The sequence below is a fragment of the Ochotona princeps genome, chromosome 9 (assembly GCF_030435755.1).
Source record: "Ochotona princeps isolate mOchPri1 chromosome 9, mOchPri1.hap1, whole genome shotgun sequence".
NCBI classification, from domain to species: Eukaryota; Metazoa; Chordata; class Mammalia; order Lagomorpha; family Ochotonidae; genus Ochotona; species Ochotona princeps.
Window position 1 is genome coordinate 54,340,270 of NC_080840.1, and position 20,086 is coordinate 54,360,355.

The 20,086-nt window shown below is 40.5% G+C and overlaps 1 protein-coding gene across 1 annotated transcript in view; it reads left to right on the forward strand.

The window, feature by feature from the left end:
- The window catches only part of C9H8orf34 (chromosome 9 C8orf34 homolog), a 180,641-nt gene that overhangs the window by 142,734 nt on the left and 17,821 nt on the right, over nt 1-20,086 (forward strand). Inside the window, exon 6 of the mRNA XM_004588031.2 lies at nt 19,849-20,021. Within this exon, the coding sequence (XP_004588088.2) occupies nt 19,849-20,021 (173 nt within the window). The remainder of the gene's footprint in view (nt 1-19,848; nt 20,022-20,086) is intronic.

Genomic DNA, 20,086 nt, shown 5'->3' on the forward strand with positions numbered 1-20,086 from the left:
CTAAGAAGGGAATTGTAGGAAGGATATGAAGGAGGAAAAAGACGAAGTGAACTAGCCCATGACAATAAAAATATGTATAAATAGAGAGGGATTTATATTTTCTACTTTTACTAGCATTAAAATCTCTGTAATAAAGAATAAAAAGCTGTTTAAATTAAAAAAAATGTTATTTATATTTTTACTGGAAAGGCAGAGTTACAGAGAGAAGGAGAGGCAGAGAGAAAAATCTTCCATCTGCTGGTTCATTCCCCACATGGCCGCAATGACCAGAGAGCTGAGCCAGTCCAAAGACAGGAGCTGTTAGCTTCTTCCAGGTCTCCCAGGTGGGTGCAGGGTCGCAAGGACTTTGGCCTTCCTCTGTTGCTTTTCCAGGCCAAAAGCAGGGAGCCAGATGGAAGTGGAGCAACCAGGACATGAACCAGTGTCTATATGGAATTCTGGTGGGTACAAGGTGAGGATTTAGCCACTCAACCATTGCTCCACGACCAAGAATGAAAAAACTTTTAACTGCTAACAGAAGGGTATTAAAGACAGAGGAAGGAAAAAGGAATGATATTTTGCTAACAATGATTTCAAGTAATTTTTATATGTTTGTGTATTTAGTTCTTGCTTTAGTTGAGTGTGAGGAAATTGAGCCACGAGTGTTCCAATGATGTGCTCGAAATCTCATCATCGTCCTTGGTAAACCTCAAATAAGTATCTCCTGGCTTCCATTACCTCATGTGTCTTGCTCCAAAACTATAGCATATTTTATTCCATCATAAAATAGAAAAATGTGAAAATAGATTTAATGCATTATTTTAATGGCTTTGTTGAGAGGTAATTCACGTGTCATAAAATTCCTTTTAAACTGTCCAATATAGTTGAATATGAAGCAGTTTATTACTTAACTTTTGTGTCATTCTTTCATTTAGTGAGCACTGTCACCATGTTTTAGACAGTACTTTCTATCAAAGGAAATACTTAACAATAATTTGTAATACTGATATTTTTGGTGACTTTCATAGTTGAAGTCTTTAAAATGTTGCTTTTTATTTCCTAAAATTTTTACTTTTCACATCTGATTGTCTTCCAAAATACATGACATTTTGTTAATTATGTTTTTTCTGCGCCTTTACATTTACCCAATTGTCCTGTTTGCTTATTTCTGGTATTCTGTTGGATTTGGGGTTACACTGTGTTTTAGTTTAGATTAATTAGATTGATTTGGGGAAATTAACATCTTTACATTACTGAGTCAGTCTGTGTATAAACAAAGCATATTTTTATTTATTGGTTGAGAATCCACAATACAAATATCTTAAATATAAATAAAAAATTCCAGAATCTAAAATTTGTGAGCATAATCAAGATTCCAGAAAAGTAAGATTTCACAACTGACCTCATGTTATGGGTCATAATCAAAGCTCAGATACAAAAAAAAATATTGAATGCAATTATTTTCTGCTAAATGCAGATAATTGTGGGATTTGGCTCAGTGGTATATAATACTAATACTCTGCTTGCAGTGCTGGCAGCCCACGTGAGCATTGGTTCAATTGCTAGCTGTTTCATTTCTAATCCAGATCCCTACTTGTGTCTTAGGAAAGCAGTGGAGGATAGTCCAAGGCCATGGGCTCCTGATCCTGTGAGAGAGACCTAGAAGAAGTTCTTGCAGCAGCTTTGGACTGGTTCAGTACTGGCCATTTGGGAATGAGCACATGGAAAATTCTCTCTCTCTAACTCTGACTCTCAGTAAAATAAAACTTCTTTATAAGATGATTATGAAACATAACTGTTTTTTTTTAAATGATGGTTTATTTATTGATTTGAAAATTAGAGTTACAGAGAGAGGGAAAGAGTAGAGAGAGAGAGAGAGGAAATCTTCCATTTTCCCATCCACTGGTTCACTCCCAAGATGGACACAGTGGCCAGTATTGGGCCAAGCTGGAACTGGGAAACAGGGGCTTCTTTTGGGTCTCTCAACATGGATGGCAGAAACCCAAGAATGTGATTCATCTTCTGCTGAATTCCCGAGGCCATCAGCAGGGAGTTGAATCAGAAGTAGAGCACTTGGGGTTCAAATCCACATCCAGATGTGAGTTACCATCACAGGCAGTGGATTTACCTGCTGTGTCATGGTACAAGCCCTGAGTTTCTTTTAAGAATTGAATCTTGTCCCCAAGCTGTCTCATTATGTATGTATATTCTCAAATCTGAAAAATCCAAGCTCTTAAATACTTAAAATATCCAATATTTTTGCTAGTGCTATACAACTAGTAAGTTTTATAATAAAATCATGTAGCTTTATTCACAAATATTATGCAATTTTTTGAAAGTTTCCAAGATACCTAAATACTAGGAACCAACTTATGTTTTTTTAAGGATTTATTTTACTTTTATTGAAAAGTCAAACATACAGAGAGGAGGAAAGAAGGAAGATCTTTCATCTGATGATTCACGCCCCAGGCAGCTGCCACAGTCAGAACTGAGCTGATCCAAAGCCGGGAACCCGGAGCATCTTCTGGGTCTCCCACATGGTGCAGAGTCCCAAGACTTTGGGCCATCTTCAACTGCTTTCCCGGGCCACAAGCAGGGAGCTGGATGGGAAATGGAACTACCAGTATTAGAAACAGCGCTACATATGGGATCCGGGCATGTGCAAGGTGAGGACTTTAGCTGCTAGGCTATTACACCGGACCGCCAATTTATGTATTTTAAACTTGGCATGCAGAATAAAGATGATTTTAAAATAGTTTTGTTTATTTATTCATGTGTTTATTTTGAAATATTTGAGTGTTTTAATTCAGAAGGCAGAATTACATAGAGAGAAAATATGTCTTCTATCTGCTTGTTCATTCCCCAAATGGTTACCACATCCAGAGCTGAGCTGATCTGAAGCCTGGAGGCAACAGCTTAATCCATGTCTCTCATGGGGGTTCAAGGGCCCAAGGACTTAAGCCATGCTCTGTTGCTTTCCAGGCCATAAGCAGAGAGCTGGATCATAGTGGAACACCCAGGATGAGAAGCAGCAACCATGGTTCATGCCAACACCGAAGGTGGAGGCATAGCCTACTACACCATGGCACTTGCCCCAGGAATTTTATTTTTAAACCCACTAAATCATCCAAACTCGTATTAATTTAAAATTTGTCCCTGAATTCTTTTGACTTCTATAAATGGCAAAATAATATGACTACTTTAGTCTTTCCATAAGTTACAAGACTGTCACGAGTTAAAATGTTAAAGCACCCCATTTAAAAATAAAGGAGTAATAGGAGATTCATTAAAAGTACTAGTTAATAAACATTTTGAAATACTTCTGGGTCAATCTTTGAGGTGTCATCATCTGAGGGTCTGGGAGAGTTGGGGCTGGAAACCCTGGGAGAGTTGGGACTGAAAACATCTATAGCTCTTGGCTTCACCCTCTAGAAGGTTCTTTGTTAACCTCTTTGATCACTTCTGAAGAGGTTCATGGATAGCTTCTATTGACTGACTCTTGGTTTGTTTCTTTGTGGTAGAAAAATGGAACCATAGGATCATATACATCCTTTTGCCTTTGGCCAATGCTTTTGCCAATTAAGCTATCTCAAAAAGTTTGCAGCTTCCAAATATAGAATTTTACTCATTTCCCCTTTTTGAACCAAACATCATATCATTTCCATTACATGCATGCTTTGTAGAGTTAATTACTGGCATTTCAGGTATTGTGAAACAAAATTTTCAATAAGCAGCATCTTGTTTTCTTCAGAGGGCTTAATAAAGAGATCCTTGATTAAGCCAGATCCTTTATTTCTTCTTTAGCCTGAAGACCTTATCTTTCTGTCAACATGGTGTATTGAATATTTGTACAAGGATTTGTATTAATTTAAGGACCTTTAGTTGTCTGGGAAAGCTGGAAATGAGATTCTCAGCCAGACTCTTAATACTTTCTCTCTTTTGCTTGTCAATTGGCCAGTTATTTTCTGACCTCATCTATTTCTCGAGGAAACTTTTATACTGATAAAAGCAAGTAGGCGATGTTTACAAAATATTTCCTGGAGATCTTCTTACGCCATTAAAAAATTTATTAGGTCTCCTTTCTGTCTCCCACTTACCATAGCTGACAGCTTTACTATGTATTTTAACACCGTGTAACATTGGTCTCAATTTCTCCTGTTTCCCAAGATAATTTCCTTGTCATTTTACATCCTTTACTTGTCACTGTATCCCAAAGCCATTAACATACACCTTAAGCTTTTAGTAAGCGATGCTCTCCATGGAACCAATTTGTCTCAAATATAGATGTACAACGATCTGCTTCAAAACTCAATGGCATTCACCCGGTGAATGTTTTTCCTTCTTTGGAATTCGGCTAGTTGATTTATGTTAGTTTCTGGCCCAGTGACTCAACAGGTCCCACTTGGACTTCCTCATGTGTCTGGGAGTGGTGGAGTGATACTGGCTTTCAACTGCTACAACTAGACTTGTTCCAAGCATTTTTCCTCCTCCTCCTGAGGCTAATATAATAGTGTAAACTGTGGCAGTGGCAGAAATACAGAAAAGTTAATAGAAGCATCCCTTGCCTCTGGAGGCCTAGATTACAATGGTATGTGATAACTTCAGTTGTGGACTTAAGCTAATCATGTTTTTTTTTAAATTTATTTATTTGTTAATTTCATTGCATTATGTGACACATTTTTTTTTATGCACTGAAATTCCCCCCGCCCCGCCCCAAACCCTCCCCCCCCCACCACGGCGGATTGCTCCACCTTGTTGCATTCCCATAGTTCAAATTCAGTTGACATTCTTTCATTGGAGGTCTTGACCAATCATAAAGTCCAGCATCTTATTGTCCTGGTAAGTTCAATGGCTTCTTGGTGAGACCATCTCTGGTCTGAAGGTAGAACCAGCAGAGTATCATCCCAATCAAGTAAAAAACCCAACATAATATTTCCAACCATTTACAACATTATGACATTAATTGACATGGTATTGATTAACCAATATGTTAATAGGAAAATGCAGGTTCTCAACCACAACCTGTGACTTCCTCATAGACATTTCAATTTTGGTTTATATTCAACCATGTTCTATATACCATAAAATGGCTATAGAGTGCTATTCAGCTGTCTCTTGTCTATTTCAATGTTAGTATTTAGCATTTTATAGCATTGAAGCATGATTTTGCTAAACTTGGTTGTTTTTCGGGTAGCCTAACTCTATAACTTTAACAGGACCAATGTCAACAGTTTAGGTGAACATTTTTGGAGGGGTGTGCAGAGAAATCTTCTACACCCCAGAGAGGAGTAACTCATCTTTGTGTCCCACCCAGTGAGTTATAAGTGCATCCCGGCTGGCCGCTTCCTGTCTGTTTCTAAGCATTCCTAGTTGTTCTCTGTCTATCAATTCTAGTTTGTTTGTTCATATGTTTGTTTGTTATGAGGGGTTTCTGGAGCAATCCTGATGGTCCTTACAAAAGAGGGTGGGGACCCAAAGTTGGAAGCAGGCAAGGGCCAGAGAAAGCTCCTCTCCCTAGTTCCGAAGGAAGTTTACTGTTCTTCTGTTTCTGCGGACTGCTCAGGGATCCTGGTTGTTGTTCCGATGACCCTGGATCCTGCAAGGCAGGAATTGGGCTTCTTCCATCCCATGTGGTAGATCCAATTGGGTGTGGGTGACCTCAGAATTCTTGGCCTCTGAAGGCACTCCTTTTTCCCCGTGGTCTCCTTGGCAGTAGGGATGTAGTCCTCGGTGGTCGTACTGAAAGTCCTTGGTGAGGCTCTGGGAGTCTTCAGGGTTGGGATACAAGCCTCCTCCTGTCCCTCTGCTCCACTCTGGGGTCCCCTCCTGCTCTATGTGTATGACCTCCTGTTAAGAGGTTGTTAGGATTGCTCCTGATTCCCCCCACATGTCTTTGTAGTTTTGGTATTGTCTAATGCTGACTCGAGTCTGCTGTCTATGAGTTACCAGTTATGATCCTGATGGGTTATACTTCTCCCATCTTCCTCACACCTACTGGGGTGATGTAAGATTTCTCTGCTCTCCCTCCCCATTTCCAAGTATCATAGGGCCTTACAAGTTTATTAGGTTTTACATTTCTTGATGTAGATCATAAGCAGTCTGACTCATGTCGATTGTTGGTTCATTGGTTTCTTGACAATGTCTTATTGCATGAGATACAGGCTGTTTGGGGTTGAAATAATATTACTGTTTTCTGGATTGACATCATTTCATAACAGCCACATCAATCACAACAACAATAACAACATCAACAACAGAGTATAGCACCCTGATAGAATAATGCGCCTCTGAGTAACCAACACATGCTTAATTAAAAGGAAACACAGAAGTCTTTTGGGAAAAATGATGCCATCGTCTGCTTCATGAGCACGTGATGAATTCTACTAGTGGAAAGAGATTATTTGGGAGCAATCAGACTGACATAAAAACATTACCGCAGTCTTGTTCAGTCTGTCCTGCCTCTCATTAAACTCTGGAAATTATTGATGCATTTTGAAGCCCAATTCGACCCGACCAGCCCTCTACCCAGCCCAGATAAATACTGGCATATGTGTTTCTGTTTAGCAATCCCACCCCTATTTTGGTTTCGTGTTCATCAGAGGGGTAGTTACCTAGGAGGAAGATGCCCACTATTTCCCTACTAGGCCACTTGAGCTTCTGGGTCTTGGTTTGGTTGGTAACTCAGTCTGGTTCTAATAGTTCTTATGGGGACCCTCATTCAAACCTTCATGTCTCAGTCCCACTCTTGCCCTAGTGTTTATGTTTACTATTGCTGGGAATCACCAGAAATTCATCTCTGACCTACACAAAGGCTGGCCTTATTCAAGAGTGTCCCTGGGCAGCTTTTTCTGATCGTAAAAAACTTCGTAGCTCGCCGCCGGGCGGCCAGCAGGCAGAGCCTGGCACCATTTGGTGCACTGGCCTGGGAAATAGCCAGGGACCCCCTCACTGCCTTGCAGTGGTGGTCTTGGCATGCTGGGTCCTCGTTCTCAGGTCCGGCCGGGCTGGGCCGCTCCCCCAGGGCCGCCCCTTTCCCTGGGGAACAGCCAGCCGTCCCCAGGCCAACCAAGGTTCCGGTCCCTCCCCCACTCGCCCCACCTCTAGCTTATGGCCGAGGGGCGGAGCTAAGCTAATCATGTTTACAGTGAGATAAATTTTACCATTATGTTAGGAATGAATGCTAAAGTCAGTTGACAAATACTATCTGCACTGAGAGGTTGAGGAACGGGGTCAATAGCTCCATCAGTCTCCTACACACTCTTGGCAAATCATTGTGGCCAAAGACGTTAAGTTACCAAGGATATTTTGCAGTGTTTAGGGCAGTTTGTTTTTTTCAAATCAACTTTTCTGGTTTAAATGTAGATCATCCTTTTGGTTCACTTCCTGTCTTTTCTCACAAATTCCTTTCTATCAGCTTTGCATTGAATAATGTTTTACTCCTTTGCATCTAGCCTCTTTGAATATTTGCAAAAGAGAAGTTTTCAGGATTTCTAGTCTTTAGATGAAAGATGTAGTAACAAGCACTTAAAATTAATTTTTAAGACACATTTCACTATGTTTATACAGCCCACACAACATCCTCAGTGGATTTTTGTAGTCTATACACAACTTTGTATTATGGATATTACTTTCATTCAACAATGTAGAAATTATCAAGTTGATACAGGTATTTGCAAACCAGGTCAACTCTACCAAAAGAAAAAAATGAGGAAGTAGAAATTCATCAGAGAAGAGAATTAAATTTTATTAAACAGGATGCTTTTTTTAAGGCAGGGAGTAAATTCAGGAACCACAAATAACCACAACTAGATATTATGGAGGGGACAGGAATGTATATGAAACACAAAGAGCATGTTGACATTGAAACAATTGAATGGCAAGCAAGTATTCAAAATGTTATGTATGCATGATCAAAAGCTGTGCAGGAAGCACTTTGAAACCAAGCACCTACAGAGCAGGATCTGAGTTCTTAGACCTGACCTCGTTGATTCATTTTGCTGTTGGTCTTAATTCTGTAATGGTTGCTCCCCTTCATTTGTCTTTTGATCCAGCTGTTCTGAATACATTACATACTGTGAAACACAACAGTGCATTTCCCATCTTTGTCACAAAAATGTGGGCAGATAAAAGTTAAGAAGATTCGGTTATTTTTTCAAAACTATCCAAAGTTCAATCACCCTACTAAAGTAGTGTAAACTGAAACTATTTAATATCCTTATGCTCTGTTTATAATTGCTATTATGGAAACTATAGAAAAACAGTTGCAACAGAATCAAGATGGCAGAATGGGGTAAGGACACGTTTAAACAGATGGAGAAACATCTGTGAAGCAGAAAGGACATATTCCAAGAAATAGGAGAGGACAGAACAATAGCAGAGGGACACCTGGAGAATGGCAGATACAGGAAAGCAGTGAACACGATGGAGTGGTGTTGCAGTGACTGATAGCACAGTGGCATTCAGCAAGCAGTTACCTGAATTGCACCAGAAGCTAGTACTCCACCAGCAACAAGGAGGGGAGGGGCATTCACTGGGAGCTTAGGAGGTGAACCCAAAGAACTGCTCATCCTGTTGGTCTGTTTGATTTGACCAGAAGCAGGTCCCAGAAGGCAGTGAGGGAACAGGATAGATTTCACAGCCCAGTTCAGCCTCTAGAGCTGAATCAGGCACCAATTTTTATAGGGAGGCAAAGGTTATGGTCAAAATGTCTGTGGACAAAAAGGCTACCGAGAAAATGGGGGATACAAAATGCGTATGCACTGGGATGTGAGTGAACTCATTTCTGGCTCAGTGAACTGCAACAAGGTAGCATCCTACAGATTCCACCAAAGATAGGTTCGAGTAGCCCTCAGACCCGACAGGCAGCAGACCAAGAATTCTATAGTGGCATGTCAGGCACATTTTGTACTGTGAGGAAAACTAAGACTGCAGGGACAACAGTGAGTTGTGCATTGAGCTGGGGGTGAACTCACTGAGGTCAGTGTATTATACAAACTCACTGAGCTCAGTGAATTACGAATTACACTGGTCACCCAGGGAAAATAATATCGACTATGGCAGTGTACAGGTCAAAATAGGTCCATATGGTCCTCAGATCTAATGGCCAACAGGTTCCGGCAAGATCAGCACCACCACCAACCTAACTATTTAGGACACCTGCTGTCTCCCTAATCTAACAGGCAGTGGGAGAAAGGTTGTACAGACAACAGTGCAGATTCTCAGCACAGCATCACAGGAGGTAGAGAGTGGTGAGCCAGGAGCTACAGCTATGGAGAACGTGGTGGAAGTCTAACATAAGAAACCAGATCTGGAATTCGCTGGAGGGAGTGGCAGAAGTGAGTGCAAACAAAGAACTGTGTATCAACCACAATAATAAAATCGAACTGTAGTCCTGTCAGTGACAGAGCTTAGAAACATGTCCCGATGAAAAGAATCTGCTAACCAGAAGTACAATGACCAAGAGCAAAAGAAGAAACAGAGGCACAATGAATAGCACTGAAGACTCCCCTGCAAAAGAACAAAATGCTTTGCCAATCTCAGGGTTCATTGAGGAAGACATTGAGAAAATGGGGGATACAGAATTCAAAGCACTTGATACAAAGCTTCTTATCAACAATGAGAAGCACATAATACAAGAGTTCAAGAAATTTAAGGAATATGTCACACTGGAAGTGAATCAAATGAAAGTTGATATTTCAGAAATGAAGAATACAGTAGGGCAAATTAAAAGTACATTGTAAAGTCTCTAAAATAGAATGAAGGAGATAAAAGAATCTCAGAATTGGAAGATATTTCCTGTCTCTGGGGAAAACAAGTAAAAAGCTGGAAACAGAGCTAGGTCAAGCTGAAAAAAAGTATTAAAGAATTGAAAGACACTGTTAAAAGGCCAAATATAAGAGTGATGAGGGTTTCAGAAGGTGCAGAAAGAGAAACTAGGATTAAAGTTGTATTCAATGAAATAATAAGAAAAATTTCCCTAATCTAGAGAAAGAATTGGGAAACAACATCCAGGAAGAGCACAGAATGCCTAACAGTGTGGACCAAAAGTGATCTTCACCACAACACATGATAATCAATCTCTCGTCAATAGAACATAAAGAAAAGATCCTTAAATGTGCATGTGAAAAAAATCAACTGACATACAAATGAATGCCAATTAAATTCACAGGAGACCTCTCAAAACTCTACAGGCAAGAAGAAAATAGAGCAACATATTCCAGAATCTAAAAGCAAAAAATTGCCCGCCCAGGATAATGTACCCAGAGAAGTTTTCTTTTGTCTTTGAAAATTAAATAAAATTCTTCCACAGTAAAGAAAAGCTCAAAGAGAATGCCTCTTTCAAACCTGCCCTGCAAATGGTACTTTAAGATACTTTTTTGACAGAGAAGAAGAATAGCACCCATGAAAACCTAAGGCAAATATGGAGAACATCCCAGTAAAGTAATAACAGAAGACTAAAATCAATGAACAACCCATTGCTAAAATGACAGAAGCAAATTACTATCCATTCATATTAACCCTGAATCTAAATTGCTTAAACTCATCAACAAAATGTCATGATTAGTAAACTGGATTAGAAATGTTGCCTACAGAAGACATATCTCACCAAGATAAGCAGAAATTATATCTCATGGGCTTTGATTTTTTTTTTTATTTAGTTTCATCTCTTCAAAGCACTCTCTTCCTAATCAAATTCCTCACTGACTCATAGGTGATACAGAAGCATCATTTTCTTCAAGAAGGTTCTTGAAGTTGCTTGATTTTCTTTTTCATTCCTTCAGTAACACATTAGTCATTCAGTAACATGTTATTTCACTTCATAGCATTGTAAATTTCTATTTTTCGTCCTGCTGTTCATTTTGTATTGTGGCTTTTCATGTAAGGGGATGTATTGCTAACTATGTAACGGAGACTATCATATCCGAATGTGAGGATACAAGGCAATATACATCTCTACTTCAAATCAAAAATGGACTCCCAATGAAACTAACTGTACCTTGACAATAGGTTACTGGACTGTCTGTCATTGTCCGTGCCCGTAATGATGGACATATGACTGTATATGAAGAACTATATTATAGTAATAATGTAGGGAATGTGATAATAGGGGAATGATGGTAATTTAAAATGTATATATAAAAATAAATAAAAACTAAAACATTAAAAAAAGAAAAACATTTTCTAGTTAGTAATGGAGCTTGATTGTTACAAGCATCTAATCATATGGTTTGAAAGCTATAGTGTAGTGATTCTTCTTTTAATGTCTTCCATATTGCACTTTAACAGCTCAACTAATAATACATAAGTTATTCCATTTTTTTCACTGAGTTTAATACAAGATTTTGAGAAAAATGTGCTAATAAGTATTATTCAGGTGAAACCAAAAAATTAAATATTCTTTTTAGTTTCTGATATATTAGCCATGAGGAGTTCTCTCAGTAATTTTTATGAATGAATAAAGGCTACTGGGGAAAACCTTTTAATTGTGAGCTTCCACTTTTTTTCTTTAATCTTGAACTCAATTTCAGTGTCCTTATCAATGTGCTTTGTTGTTATCAATGTGCAGATCATTACCAAGTCTAACAATGTTTTGTATGACAATCATGTATTCCAAAACTTTCCTTTTGTGAACTAGAAAGATTAAAATAAAATTTAAGTGTTTACAAGAAACATTTTGTGAGAAAAATTTGTTGCCCTCTTGTAGACTTTGCTCTGACATGACTTTTAAAATTATGTTAATCATTATTATACATGGATTGTTTCATGGTATTTATTTAGATCTAAAGATACTTCATGATTTGTCACATATGCACTGTTTTTCATTCTTTATTTTTGATCCAATAAACACATATTGCTCTCCTATCTACTTGCACTGTGGAAAGATTTTCTCTTACTCTGTCGGTGGCTTCTTGACTTTGTTGACCATTTCCTTTACTGTACAGAAGCTTCTTGGTTTGATATAGTTCCATTTGTTTATTTTGGTACAGACTGCCTGTGCTTTTGGTGACTTTTTAAAGAAATCTTTACCAATGACTGTATCTTGTAAAGTATTTCCTGTTTTCCTCTCATAGTGTTTTGGTTCTTCTATGTATAGAATCATATTGTCGGCCAGGACGAGTGAGGGACTGAGACCAGCTGAGTCAGAGCAACCACTGGCATGCATGTGATCTACGGCTAGGAACAGGCCCAGTTGGGGAGGTAAGGGGACACCTTAACTGGGTTGAGGTTCCCACCAAGGGGCGCATGGGCTGGAATGGGGCAGCATTCTATCTAGGAAACAGTTGCAATCTTCAGAGGCACTAGTGTGGGCTGGGATTGGATGCACCATGCCAGGCCAGACCCCAACATCACCTGGTGTCCTGGAGAACCAGGGTGGATGTGGGACTGACTAGGCTGGGTCTCAACCCCATACTGAGCCATGTGTGAGCTGTACGTGGGTACAGACGAGCCATGGCTGGGCTGAAACATCCAACAACAAGAACCAGAACGGGGTGAAAGCAAGCCAGGAAAAGCCACTGTTCCTGCTAAGACAGGAGGTGAACTGAGTAGGACTGGCTCAAGGACCCCCTGGTATGTGCAAAATCTGGCCTTGGGAGGGGTTCTGATGGAGGAGCCTGGGCAACTCCTCTGGCAGGACACAGACCCTGCAGGTAAGCGCAAGAAGCATGATAGGAAACAGCCCAGAATAGGCCATGGAAAGTTTCCCACTGGCATACATTTGGCATGGGTCAGGGACAGACCAGGCTGAATCAGTTCATGTCATACACTGGTAAATCCGAACACCAGAACAGAGTGTGGGTTGAGCCGGGACTGGTCGCGACAAAACCAGTCCACACTATGGAACGCTAGGGTGAGGTTGCCTGTACTGGATGTGACTGCAGCACCCAACCAGCACGTGAGATCCAGGAAGGGAGGGGCAGAGCCGGCAGGGGAATAAGGGGCTGTTCCCCTTGCTGGACAGCTACTTCCACTGGAGAGTGTGAGCTGGGATGGGGACAGACCAGACTAAGCAGGGTTGCAACACCTGTGCGCTGCACATGGACTAGATGAGGGAAAAGCCAGACTAGGCAGATTATGCCTGTGCGTGCAAGCATGAATTAGAGTGGGTGAAACGCAGGAAGCATGGAGGTAAATAACCCAGAAGAGGCTTTGGAATGTGACCCACTGGCATACACTTGGCTCGGGTTGGGGCAGACCAGGCTGAGTCGGTTCACGTCATCCACTGGCAAGCCCAAGTGCTGAAACTGTGTGGGGGCCTGGCCGGGTTTGGTTGCGATAAAAAAAAAAAATACAAAACACAAAATGCCAAGGTGAAATGGCTTGTGCCAGTAGGGAATGCAACACCCGACCAACACTCCTCCCACTGGTTTAGGTGAGGGACGAGAGTGTGATGGACAGAGCCAGGGAGAGATGCGATACTCATTGGTTCCAATAGAGGTCGGGGCTCAGAAGAGAACCAACCCAGGGGTTAAAGCCATCAGCTGATCGGAGTGATGGACGGTGGCGAGCACTGTGCTTACTAGTAGCACATGTAGGAGCCTGGACTGGGAATGCCTCAAAGTTTTTTTTAGGGGGATTCCCCTGAACAAAATGGAGGAATCAAAGCATTAACCAAGAAAAGATGGAAAATGGAGTAGATGAATCAACCACCTCAGCTTTATGCTTCCAGCGGAACACTGGACAAGGGGAAACCCTAAGATGGACTATGTCAATCAGTGGACTCTGCACCAGCCTCATCATACCTGGACTGTTGCTGATGTTATGTTGGAGCTTCTAATTGATCGAGGTGACGCTCTGCTGGCTCTGCCTTCAAACCTGAGAGGACCTCCCTAAGAGGCCGTTGAACTTGAACTGGACAAGTGGGATGCTGGACTCTGTATGGTGTAAACTTTTAATTAGGGAATCTCAACGGAACTTGAGCTGTGGTTATGCATCAAGGTGAAGGAATTCATGATGGGGGAAGGGTTTGGGGTGAAGGGGGGGAATCCCAGTACCTATGAAATTGTGTCATGTAATGCAATGTAATTAATGAATAAATGAATATTAAAAAAAATTAGAGTGGGTGAGGGATGTTTGGGCTTAGCCACAGCATCAGCTGGCAGAAGCTGGCACTGGGGACTAATTCTGTCAAGTCAAATCATAGAACCACCCGAAGAGTGCATAAACCGGGACTGAGAGAGACCCGGGAGGGAAATAGTGGGTTCCCCCCCTCTTGGGTCACTACTCCCGCGGGAGGGCATGAAAACTAAGACGGGGGCTGGGGTGGCTAGACAGAGAAGCACTCAACAACATCCGTGAGGGCTGGAGAGTTGAGTTGGTTAGATGGAACTAAGCTTTAATACCCACTGACAAGTGCAAGAGCCAAACAGGATGTGGGACAGACTGGACTAGTCTGCTATACATACTGGCAAACCAGGGTAGGGGGCGGGCCTGGTGGGGGTTATCGTGGGTCGCCCCGACTAGGCTGCAGCTCTCACTGGTTGATGCAAGGGCCGAATATGTGCTGGGCAGAACCAGGCTGGACTGCAACACCCATTGGTTCCAGTGGAAGTCAGGACTGAAATCAGAACCAACCCAGCAACTGAAACCACCAGCTGATCATGGTGACGGACTGTGCCGGACCCTGTGCTTGCTAGAATATACAAGAATCTGGTCTGGGAATACCTCAAAGTTTCTTTGGAGATCTCCCCAATCGAACTGCTGGACTCAGAACCCTAGCCAAGAAAAGACAGAGGACAGAGCAAGTTAATCAACCACCTCAGCTATATGTTCGCAGCGAAATACTGGGCAAATGAAGACTCTATGATGGACTGTGTCAATCAGTGGACGACCTCATCAAGTGAAACTGGCAGCGATTTATAACTGGTGAACTATTAAAACCACTTGAGCAAGGATCTCAGAGCATGCCCCACATCCGGGACTTGGGGTGGGCGGGAAACCGGGTGGGGCTTCTCCCTCAATATCCCCCTTTACCTCAGATACGTGATGGAAACAATATGGACATAATACTATTACCCACTTCCCTATACCCCTGAACCTTTTTTTTTCTTTACCGTAGTTAACTATGTAAAGATTGTCAACAAAAATACAATAAAGTAGTTAAAAAAAAGAATCATATTGTCTGTGAACAGAGATTATTTTAATTTCTCATTTTCAATTTCTTTAATTTCATTTTCTTGCATAGCTCTAGTAAGGACTAAGCTATGTTGGATGGCAATGATGAAAGTGGACATGCTTGTCTATTTCCAGACCTTAGTGGAAAAGCTTCCAGTCTTTCCCTGTTTAGTATGATGCTGGCCTTGTTTTTTTCTATTAATTTTGCTTTGACTGTGTTATAGAATGTTCCTTTGCTGCTAATCTTATTTATGACATGATAGATGAGGTTAAGCCATTAACATTCAGGGTTGATATCGATAGGTAGTGATTTGGTCCTGTCATTTTAGCAATAGGTTGTGTATTGTTTGATTTTGTCTACTTTTTGTCATTTATTGGGAAGTTCTCCACGTTTGCCTTTGTTTTTGGCTAGTGCTATTTCTTTTCTCTGTTTGGAACAATGTTTAACCAACATTTATAGGGCAGGTCTAATAAAGGTGAAGTCTTTGAGCTTTTGTTTGCTGTTGCAGTATTTTCTTTCCATTTTCAAATGACAAAGGGTAAATTATTTTGGGCTAACAGATTTTTCTTTTCAGGATCCGGTTATATTCACTTCACGGTCAGTACAGTTTCCCCTGACAGGTCAGCTGTGAATCTGATTGGAGTTTCTCTATAAGTTAATTGATCTTTAAGTATCCTTATATTCAACCAAAGAGAACTTGATTATGGTGCATCGTGACGAGGATTGCTTTTGGTCAACTTTATTGGGAGTTCTTTGCCCCTCCTGCATTTGTTTTCTGATTATTCCTCCATATTAGCGAAGTTGTCAATTTTTGCTTCATTGAATGCATCTTTGAACCCAGCTTTTTGTTCTGTGCCTTCATATTCAGTCTTTAATGGTGTCCCCTAACAATTGGGTGCTTTTCTGAGCTCGATTCTGTTTCTTTTCCAGCTTTTTAACTTTTTCACCATTATTGCAGGAAATGTCTTTCAATTCTGAGATTCTGTCTTTTGCCTCATTCTATTGTTGAAATTTCCTGGTGAATTTTTAATTTTCTGTACCGGGTTCCCTGTTTCTAATAATTCAGCTTGATGTTATTTTACAGTTACTATTTCCTGTGTAACATAGTCCTGAAACTCCTGTATGTGCTTCTGGTTGTTTTTAAGAAGCTTTATAACAACTTTCTAAAAATCTTTATTGGAAGTTCTTCCATGTCTTTCACAATTAACTCTGAGGTTGATATAGAATATTGCTCCTTTGCAGGGGTAGTGTCAGGAACGTTATCCGTCCTTTCTATGTCTCTTGTTTTGCCCTTGGTTATTGTTAATTCTGATTAGCAGATTATTCCCCTTGGGTCCAGTCTTTAAACTGCATTGTTCACAGGTTTATAAATTGCCTTCACTGGTTCCATTCAGTTTCTGGTTCTCCAATTGCCATCACTCATGTCACTCCCTCTAATGACTTTCAGTCCTGGGATCCCATGCAAGGCTTCTGCCATGGTCTCCACAGCCCTTACTCCAGGCTCATCACTCTTCACCCCTTGCAACTATGCTCTGGCTGTACTGTTGCCTTCCCAGCCTTTCTTTAGCTTCTGGTTTCAGCAGTTCCCGGCATTAGGGAGACATCATCTATGACTTTGATGTCGCTTTCCAAGTGCTCAGTGGTACTGGTTGTGTGGAAATTTTCCTTTCTTTCCTCTTCTTGTCAGAACCTGCTGGCAGTTAGGTCTTGGGCAACCCAAACCCATTTTTTATGGAAACAAGCAGGATGCCAAGTTGATATTGTTTTCCTGGTGAGACCAATGCAATGCGTTGAGCCAGAAGTGAGTTATCTCCTGGATTAGCACATGTGCAACTCACTGTTGTCCCTCTCTGCCACTCACACCTTTACCTCAGTTCACAATATGATGCCCAATGTAGTACTGGTAGGGGTCTGAGCGGTGAAATCCACCCTGTTCCCACACTAGACTACTTCAACTCTGCCTGTCTGTCTCTGCTCCTTGTCAGATTAAATAAATCAGCATCACCTGCATTTCTATGGTTGGGTTTACCTCCTGCATTCCTGGTGAACTTCCCTTTCTATCTGGCCACCAGTGGAGCAACAGTCACTACTGGGATATCTGTTCACTTTAGTAGCACTCCACTGTCTCTGCTGCTTCTACTTGTCCATGGGTCTCCAGGTGTCTCTCTGCCTCTTCTATTTCCCAGGATTGCACCCTTTCTGCTTCAGCTTGGCTAGTCCTTCTATGTTTAAACCTCACCCTATTCTGCCATCTTGGATAAAAGTGTTCTTTTCTCAGTTATAAAGATTTAATATCAGTTGTGAATTTTTCAAGACTCATGTAATTATGAAATTTGTTCCGAGACAGCTGAATAGTAGTACCCTATAGCCATTTTAAGGTGTATAGAAACCAGTTGTATATAAACTAAAATTGAAATGTCAATGAAGCAGTTACAGGATATGGTTAATAACTTGCATTTTCTAACATATTGGTTACTCAATACCATGTCAATCAACTCCATAATGTTGTAAATTGTTGTTGATGTTATGTTAGGACTTTTAATTGGTTGGGACGATATTCTGCCAGCTCTGCCTTCAGACCAGAGATGGTCTCCCCAAGAAACCGTGTAACTTATCTGGACATTAAGATGCTGGGCTCTATGCTTGGTATATTCATGCAATGAAAGAATCTTGACTGGATTTGAACTGTAATACTGCAACTAGTTGGAAGAATCCACCATGGGGGAAGGGCATGGGGAGGGTTTGGGGGAATCCCAGAGCCTGTGAAACCGTGTCAATAAAAAAAAAAATTGTTGCTGAACATATTGTAAGCAACCCTGTGTTTCTCACATCAAGAATTAGAAAAATGTATTAATTTATGATGTGCGTGGTAGCGACCCAAGTACTTGAGCCATCACCTACTGTGTCCCAGAGTGATTGCCGAGAAGCTGGATTTGGAAACAGTGCTGCTCTCCTAACTCACATGCTCTGATATGTGATGTGGTTTTTTTATGTGGTGGTGTTAGCCATTGTGCCAAATGACTGCTCCTGGATAGGATGTTTTTAAGGATATTTATCATTACAAGTAAGTATTTATGATAGGATATTGAAAGCATATGGCTATGCCATAAGATGAAATTGAAGTTCCCAGAAATTTTCCATTCATATGTAAATTGGTTAAATTCTATCCTTATTCACTATTGTTTCTACCAGCATATTATACAGATCTTGGGATATAGAAATCTTAATATGTATTAAAATATAAGTATATAAGTGATGAATATTTACCTAAATGAGTTGTAAGCAAAATTAGATGATACTATCAGTATTGCTTTTTATCCAATCCTTTTTGAAAACATCCCTAACAATTTCATGTGTCAGTATTCAACATCATTTTAGCATCTGTACATATCTAAGTCCATTTAAAAAGATTAATATATTTTAATTGTGACATACATGTTATTGATATTTCCCTGGTTTGAATTTTCATTATATCTCTTAAAGTCCCGGATGCTTCTCAATTGGAAATAACACATCCTTCCTACTCTCCCTCTCCGAAAACCCCTCATAGCAAACAAACAATCATACAAACTAAAAAAACCTAAAATAAATAGACAAACAACGAAAAGTAGAGCTTGGAATCTGACAGGAAAAAGCTGGCATGGATTTGCTCATGCCTCGCTGGGTGGGACACGAAGATTAGTCACTCTTCACCGTGGTGTTGGGGACTTTCCTGCACACCCCCCCCAAAAAAAATGTTCTGCACCTTAATTGTTGACAAATGTCTTGTTAGAGTTACAAGCCAGTCTAGATTATCCTAAAATCTGCCAAGACCAGCAAAATTATACTTCAACACAACAAATGGCTAAATACTAAAATGAAATAGACACGAGACAGCTGAATGGTACCTTATAGCCATTTTAAGGTATATAGCAGCCGGTCCTATATACAAACTAAAATTGAAATGTCAATGAGCAAATCATAGGTTGTGGTTAAGAACTTGTTTTTTGTTTTTTTTTTACATACTGGTTATGCAAAACCATGTCAATTCCATAATGTTACAAATTGCTGTTAATGTTATATTGGGACTCTTAATTGACTGGGATGATATTCTACCAGCTCTAACTTTGGACCAGAAATGGTCTCCCCAAGAAACTGTTCAACCCATCTGGACAATAAGTAGCTGGACTCTATGTTTGGTATATGTTTGCAAGGAAAGAATCTTGATTGAATTTGAACTGTAATACTGCACCAAGGTGGAGGAATCCACCAGGGGGGAGAGGCGTGGGGAGGGGTAGGGGGATTCCCAGAGCCTATGAAACTGTCACATAATGCATAATAATTAATAAAAAAAGTCAAAAAAAATAGATAAAAAAGGTTAAAAAAAAAACAAAAAAAACCAAAAAAAAATTCATGCAAAAAGTCTTTATTATTGCCCAATGGTGACACCAATTTCTTTCACTCTGTGAGCCCCATGACATACATTTCCTTCCACTGTGTTTTGTCCTGCCCTTCCTTTCTGAGAACCTCTTGTCCCCTCAAATTCAACCCATAGTTTCGTTCCTGGATCCCCTCTTCCATTGTCCTTCAGAAATTAACACAAATTATACATAACAAGTTGTCTAGTAGAGCTGGAGCAAACTCAAGTTTTATGTCAATTCAGAAAGAAAGGAAAATTGTGATCCAAGTAACTAGTCAAGTTCTAGACAAGATCTTTGTTGTTTTAATAGCAAAATAAAGTATCCTAAGGCAATGCTTTCTTCTCTTCTCTTCAGGAAGCAATAGCTTTTAATTCTTCTCTGCTGAGGCCCCGTGTGATTGGTGAGTGGATTGGCAGAGAAGACAATGATGCTGATCCGCTTGCTGCTGAAATGCTACAGCCCCCTATTCCAAGGAGCAAAAATGACCAATGGGAGAGCGAAGACAGTGGCTCTAGCCCTGCAGGAAGGTGAGTGAGGTGTTTTCTTAGTTTCTATGTTATTATTTTTTTAAAGACAAAGGGAAAGTAAACCC